The sequence below is a fragment of the Coregonus lavaretus genome, assembly GCF_964263955.1.
Source record: "Coregonus lavaretus genome assembly, chromosome: 33".
Lineage (NCBI taxonomy): Eukaryota > Metazoa > Chordata > Actinopteri > Salmoniformes > Salmonidae > Coregonus > Coregonus lavaretus.
Genome location: NC_140020.1, coordinates 3,174,880 through 3,182,634, shown reverse-complemented (window position 1 = coordinate 3,182,634; position 7,755 = coordinate 3,174,880). Strand labels below are relative to the sequence as shown.

The following is a 7,755-nucleotide window of genomic DNA, read 5'->3' as shown; positions in this document are numbered from 1 at the left end:
CCTTAAATACATTGTATCTAAATTGACATTCAATGGTAAAATCTGGAATTGGAATCACAGACTGTACAACATCTACAACGCGACTGTGCTAAAGGTCACTTGCTGTTTATAACAGATTGTGTTTCTCACACGGTCATTGAACTGTCATCCAACATGCCCCTCATTGGTCGCAAGGGATAAGTCACAATTGATAAGGATGAGCACAAGTAAAATCAATTTTATCACAATCTGTCATAATGTCACTGTAAGAAAAATGTATGTTCTAATATATTCAGTTGAACTAGATGCTTTTCTGGTGTCTAGGGTTGTAACCTACCCAAAATTCCCATGTTTTCCAGAAATCTTGCGTGGAAGATTCCAGGAATCAGGAGGGAGTAAGCAAGTATTCCAAAATCCTCCAACCATGAATTCTGGAAAACATGGGAATTTTGTGAAAGCTACTGTAATTTTGCAATCCTATATCAATCGAACAGTTGCAGTAGTGAATCCCTCTCAACCAAAATCAAACAGCTCTTAATTCGTCTCCTATATATAGTATATTTCCCCATTAAATAAATAGAATCTCTTGGAGTTCTATCAACCAGCAACACTGTCTGGAAGACCAGCACAGAGCTGATTGGGCTGTCAATCAAATGAAAGGGAGAGCATTGGGAGATTATAAACAATCTCTTTCTCATCTCTCTCTTTCACACTCTCTCTTTCACTCTCTCTCTGAGATATCTGTCAATGTGTTTGTGGGGTGAAATGAATAACCTCTTTTCATGCACAATGTTTAATTTTCCAGCCTAGCCAAGGCTCCACATCGACCTGGGAGCTTCACAACTCATAAAGAATTTAGTGGTCACTGACATTCTTTCCCCACCCTGACAGAAGCCTGCAATTCACCGAATGAACACGTTCTATAGGTGGCGCCAGAGAGTTGAGAAAAATGGTTGTAATACCATGAAGTCACAGCAGAAGGTGGTGTTTGGATATTTATAAATTACACCCTAAATGAGCATTTTGCTCATTATGAAATATACATTTCACATACAGCAAGTATCAGAAGACTATATTACCTTTGAAATACTGGATAAGAAACGTACTCAATTTGTACCTAGAAAATGCATAAAATGTCACGTATTATTTCCATTCTTGTTTTAGAAACTGACTATCACCAGGTTCACACTGTAACAAACACACAAGAACACAAACACACACACACACACACGCACACACACAAACACACACACACAAACACACACGACAGTAGACTAGTTGTCAGTAGAGTAGTTGTCAGTAGAGTAGTTGTTAGTAGACTAGTTGTCAGTAGACTAGTTGTTAGTAGACTAGTTGTCAGTAGACTAGTTGTTAGTAGACTAGTTGTCAGTTAACTAGTTGTCAGTTGACTAGTTGTCAGTAGAGTAGTTGTTAGTAGAGTAGTTGTCAGTAGAGTAGTTGTCAGTAGACTAGTTGTCAGTAGAGTAGTTGTCAGTCACTGCAGGATCCTTCAAAGACTGTGATGCTCCACTTATACGTCCACCAAGCTTTCTGCCCTTAAATGGATATGCACAAGCAACACATGTCCACACACAAACACATAAACACACACACACACACACACACACACACAAACACACACATATCAATCACCCCACCACCACCACAGCCAAAACACAATAATGCAACGTACACTAACACACACATACATGCTCAACCTCACGCATGGGCATGTTGAGTCAGATCATTTGGTGATCATGGTCTCCCCCCTCCCCTCCTTGTCAGTGAAGGAATGTCTGGCGAGCAGGCAGGAACTTCCTGCAACACCGGTCGAGTTAGGGCTGCTCTCCCTCCCTGTTCCCAATGTTTCAGACCCGACTAGTCTTTTTGTTACTATACCGCATGCAGTGGTTGAATACAAAATACTGTATTGTTCAGCTTGCTGTTGGAAACTATTTCCAGTCACAAATTGATTGAAATGAAATTACTCAGACATGATGTAGAAACAACATGATCTTTGTCTGTCCATATTTCACGTAATATTATTTTACAAATCCAACACGCTGACTAGACATTCCAAATGGACAAGAAACCTGTCAGTATTGTTGTGTCACTGTTACATTAGTATTGACCGTTGGGATTTCTCTCATGAGATTCCCATATGACTTGTCCATAAGGGATACACTATAGGCTCTTTGGTGTGTGTGTGTGTGTGTGTGTGTGTGTGTGTGTGTTTCTGTGTGTGTGTGTATGCACTATACAAACATATATATATATATATATATATATATATATATATATATATATATATATATATATATATATATATATATACAGTACCAGTCAAAAGTTTGGACATACCTACTCATTCAACAGTTTTTCTTTATTTTTACTATTTTCTACATTGTAGAATAATAGTGAAGACATCAAAACTATGAAATTGTCACACCCTGATCTGTTTCACCTGTCTTTGTACTTGTCTCCACCCCCCTCTAGGTGTCGCCCATTTTCCCCATTATCCCCTGTGCATATATACCTGTGCTTTCTGTTTGTCTGCTGCCAGTTCATATTGTCTCGTCAAGCCTACCAGCGGTTTCCCCATACTCCTGTTTTCGCTCTAGTCCCTGTTTTCTAGTTTTCCAGGTTTTGACCATTCTGCCTGCCCTGACCCTGAGCCTGCCTGCCCCTGTTGTTGTAATACACTTTTATTACTTCGAAGTGTCTGCATCTGGGTCTTATCCTGAGGTCTGATAGAAATAACACATATGGAATCATGTCGTAATCAAAGAAGTGTTAAAGAAATCAAAATATATTTCATATTTGAGATTCTTCAAAGTAGCCACGCTTTGCCTTGATGACAGCTTTGCACACTCTTGGCATTCTCTAAACCAGCTTCATGAGGTAGTCACCTGGAATGCATTTCAATTAACAGGTGTGCCTTCTTAAAAGTTAATCTCAAATATAAAATATATTTTGATTTGTTTAACACTTTTTTGGTTACTACATGATTCCATATGTGTTATTTCATAGTTTTGATGTCTTCACTATTATTCTACAATGTAGAAAATAATAAAAATAAAGAAAAACCCTTGAATGAGTAGGTGTGTCCAAACTTTTGACTGGTAGTGTATTTATGATTCGGAAAGTATTCAGATCCCTTTGAAGTTTCTTCAAGTGCAGTCGCAAAAACCATCAAGCGCTATGATGAAACTGGCTCTCATGAGGACTGCCACAGGAATGGAAGACCCAGAGTTACCTCTGCTGCAGAGGATAAGTTCATTAGAGTTACCAGCCTCAGAAATTGCAGCCCACATAAATGCTTCACAGAGTTCAAGTAAAAGACACATCTCAAAATCAACTGTTCAGAGGGGACTGTGTGAATCAGGCCTTCGTAGTCGAATTGCTGCAAAGAAACCACTACTAACGGACACCAATAAGAAGAGACCTTCTTGGGCCAAGAAACACACGCAATGGACATTAGACCGGTGGAAATTTGTCCACATGTGTAGTTCCCACCGTAAAGCGTGGAGGAGGAGGTGTTATGGTATGGGGGTGCTTTGCTGGTGACACTGTCTGTGATTTATTTACAATTCAAGGCACACTTAACCAGCATGGCTACCACAGCATTCTGCAGCGATACGCCATCTCATCTGGTTTGGGCTTAGTGGGACTATCATTTGTTTTTCAACAGCACAAAGACCCAACACACCTCCAGGCTGTGTAAGGGCTAATTTACCCAGAAGGAGAGCGATGGAGTGCTGCATCAGATGACTTGGCCTCCACAATCACCCGACCTCAACCCAATTGAGATGGTTTGGGATGAGTCGGACGGCAGAGTGAAGGAAATGCAGCCAACAAGTGCTCAGCATATGTGGGAACTCCTTCAAGACTGTTGGAAAAGCATTCCAGGTGAAGCTGGTTAAGAGAATGCCAAGAGTGTGCAAAGCTGTCATCAAGGCAAAGGGTGGCTATTTGAAGAATCTCAAATATAAAATGTATTTTGATTTGTTTAACACTTTTTTGGTTACTACATGATTCCATATGTGTTATTTCATAGTTTTGATGTCTTCACTATTATTCTACAATGTAGAAAATAGTAAAAATAAAGAAAAACCCTTGAATGAGTAGGTGTGTCCAAACTTTTGACTGGTAGTGTATTTATGTATTCGGAAAGTATTCAGATCCCTTTGAAGTTTATTCAAGTGCAGTCGCAAAAACCATTGAGCGCTATGATGAAACTGGCTCTCATGAGGACTGCCACAGGAATGGAAGACCCAGAGTTACCTTGAATGAGAAGGTGTGTCCAAACTTTTGACTGGTACTGTATATACATACATTACGACTCTAACATGTCCCTCTCCTCCCCCACCACTACCACCCAACATGTCCCTCTCCTCCTCCACCACTACCACCCAACATGCCCCTCTCCTCCCCCACCACTACCACCCAACATGCCCCTCTCCTCCCCCACCATTACCATCCAACATGTCCCTCTCCTCCCCCACCATTACCACCCAACATGCCCCTCTCCTCCCCCACCACTACCACCCAACATGCCCCTCTCCTCCCCCACCATTACCATCCAACATGTCCCTCTCCTCCCCCACCATTACCATCCAACATGTCCCACTCCTTCCCCACCATTACCACTCTAACATGTCCCTCTCCTCCCCCACAACTACCACCCAACATGTCCCTCTCCTCCCCCACCATTACCACTCTAACATGTCCCTCTCCTCCCCCACCATTACCACCCAACATGTCCCTCCCCCCCCCCCACCATTACCACCCAACATGTCCCTCTCCTCCCCCACCACTACCACCCAACATGTCCCTCGCCTCCCCCACCACTACCACCCAACATGTCCCTCTCCTCCCCCACCATTACCACCCAACATGTCCCTCTCCTCCCCCACCACTACCACTCTAACATGTCCCTCTCCTCCCCCACCATTACCACCCAACATGTCCCTTGCCTCCCCCACCATTACCACCCAACATGTCCCTCTCCTCCCCCACCATTACCACTCTAACATGTCCCTCTCCTCCCCCACCATTACCACCCAACATATCCCTCGCCTCCCCCACCATTACCACCCAACATGTCCCTCTCCTCCCCCACCATTACCACTCTAACATGTCCCTCTCCTCCCCCACCATTACCACCCAACATGTCCCTCGCCTCCCCCACCATAACCACCCAACATGTCCCTCGCCTCCCCCACCATTACCACCCAACATGTCCCTCTCCTCCCCCACCATTACCACCCAACATGTCCCTCTCCTCCCCCACCGTTACCACTCTAACATGTCCCTCTCCTCCCCCACCACTACCACCCAACATGTCCCTCGCCTCCCCCACCACTACCACCCAACATGTCCCTCTCCTCCCCCACCATTACCACCCAACATGTCCCTCTCCTCCCCCACCATTACCACTCTAACATGAATCCAACAATCCCCATTCCTCTTCTCCCTCTCCAGTCAACCACACAGCTATAGGATGATGATGATGACTTTATTCAGTATGTTTTTGTCCTGTCATTGAAATACTAAAAAGCAAAAAACACTATTGCTTGAAAGATTGCAGTATAATGGTCTATTTGCACATTCACATATAGATATATTGTTAGTTTTTCGTATGGTAAGCCTTGAACACACATCTCATAACTTATTTATGTTCCGGTAAGTGTTGTCCACACATCCATTTAATAATAATGATGGTGTTCTTTCTGCTGGTGAGGTCAGTGCCAGTTAACTCCCAGTGTCTGTCAATCATCGAATGACGTCACCTATCCATAGCGTTTCCGGTGTGGGTAGGCGGGGACTCCATAGTCCCCGGTCTGGATTCTTTTGCAAGGTAGGGGAGAGACAAGGCTGGACACGAATTTTGCCATGTTACGCTCAATAGTGAGACACACCAGCTAGCTACTGGTGAAAGCTAGTAAGAAAAAAGGATTCATCTACGAAAAGACAGCCACTCCCCAATTTTGGTTGACATACCTCTCTTTAGCAGTGTTGAAGAACATGTATTGGGCATGCGAGCGAGCAGATAATCCGACCGAGAGAATGGACGACCGGTCAACCTGAGATTCGACGGGGGGAAGCCCGACATCCCATTTTCTAAGTAGAAAGTACAGATTTGTCGGGATTAAATCAAATGGGACGCCCTGGGCCTCGAGTCTGAGTGAAGGGAACACAGTGGCGACGCTAAAAACAAGGCAAAACTGATGAAAATGTCGGTCTTCTTTTTTTAGCTAGCTAGCTAAGGTAGTAGGACACGGCTAGATAGCAAGTTGGAGTCTGGGACTTCAGTGCTCCACATTGGACAAATAAGTATTTTTCGGTTGCGCTTGAAGGGGGCAGGGTTAGCTAGATTTCGTCTCGCATACTAACTCGGGGAGCGATTCTTCGGCGAAGGGAGTGGTAGCTAGTTAGCTAATTTATAGAAAAATGTCAGCGAAGGTGCGCCTGAAGAAGTTGGAGCAATTGCTCGTGGACGGAACTCCAAATAATGCAAGTTCACTGAGCGTCGAGACCCTTCTGGATATATTGATATGTTTGTACAACGAATGCAGCAACTCTCCTTTAAAACGGGAGAAGCACGTGACAGACTTTCTGGAATGGGGTAAGTTAAATTGTTAGGTTTGATAACAAGTTATGACCGCACGGTCTGTGACAGCTCGTGCTCTCTATGTGCAATGATCAATTCTCCATTACTTGTAATCCTAGCTATGTTAGGTATGTACAGTAGATAACTAGCTAGCTGACTAGTTAACCCCAGTTCTGAAAATGGGATGGGCTAGTAGTCATTTGGAACAATGAAATGACAGCAAGTAAGCAACATTTTAGATCAGTCAATTCTAAAGTTATTTTAACACGCTCTCTCATTAACCAATAAACCTAGTTAGAGTTCCTACTTATATTAAAAGTAATGATACCTTGTGCATATTCTGTGTGAAATAACCAATACCATCCTCATAATTCCTTGTTCCGGAAACCTCTTAACACTAAACAGTGGTTTCTGAACTGTGGTCTGGTTAATATTCTCTTAGAGGTGAATGTACTGTTTATTGGACTGTTTATCTGGTGTGACTCAGTGCTTGGACTCAGATTACAAACAAGAGTGCAACTGAAAAGGATTGTGTTTGTTAAAGAAACCAGTTGCCTATTTTTGTCATTTCTTCAGCCTGTCCTGTCAGGCATTGTTTACCTTTTGCTTGTCAGAGCTGTTAGACAAATGTAACCATCTCCAGTTTGAGCCTCACGCCTAAGGACGGGTGTTTAGAATCAGGTGAGGTGTCTCATAACCTCAGGTTTATACTTTCCAGGTCGAGGGAAATGGAGGACTGTGCCAACTTGAGGCTAAAGTTATTAATTTAGCCTACTAGGCTAATTGTTATTTTTCAGAATGAATAACAAGCAACCTTTTCTTAGTGCCAGAATTCCTCACGTTTTATGTCAGGACCTGACTTGTGAAACATAGTGTGCACTATTATGCGCCATAGATCCCCCCCCCCCCCCCTCCCACAATCTGCTCCAATCCAGACAAGTAGTCCAACCTGGCCTTTGGGCTGCAGTCATCCAACACAATGAGAGGATTCTCTTCCTTGGGCATTTCATTGACGTCAGTAATGAGATTATACCCCGGTGTGTCTGCTCCCGAAAAGCTGTAGGGCGGCAGGTAGCCTTGCTGTTAAGAGCATTCGTCCATTAACCGAAAGGTCGCTGGTTCAATCCCACTAACTGACTAGGTAAAAATCTCTTGTTGTGCCC

The 7,755-nt window shown here is 43.5% G+C and overlaps 1 protein-coding gene across 1 annotated transcript in view; it reads left to right on the top strand.

Annotated features, from left to right (window-relative positions):
- The first annotated feature begins 5,911 nt into the window (after nucleotides 1-5,911).
- Nucleotides 5,912-7,755, top strand: part of LOC311108511 (serine/threonine-protein kinase MRCK beta-like) — a 125,076-nt gene continuing 123,232 nt past the window's right edge. Inside the window, 1 exon segment of the mRNA XM_084151147.1 lies at nucleotides 5,912-6,607. Within this exon segment, the coding sequence (XP_084007273.1) occupies nucleotides 6,433-6,607 (175 nt within the window). The 5' untranslated portion in view covers nucleotides 5,912-6,432.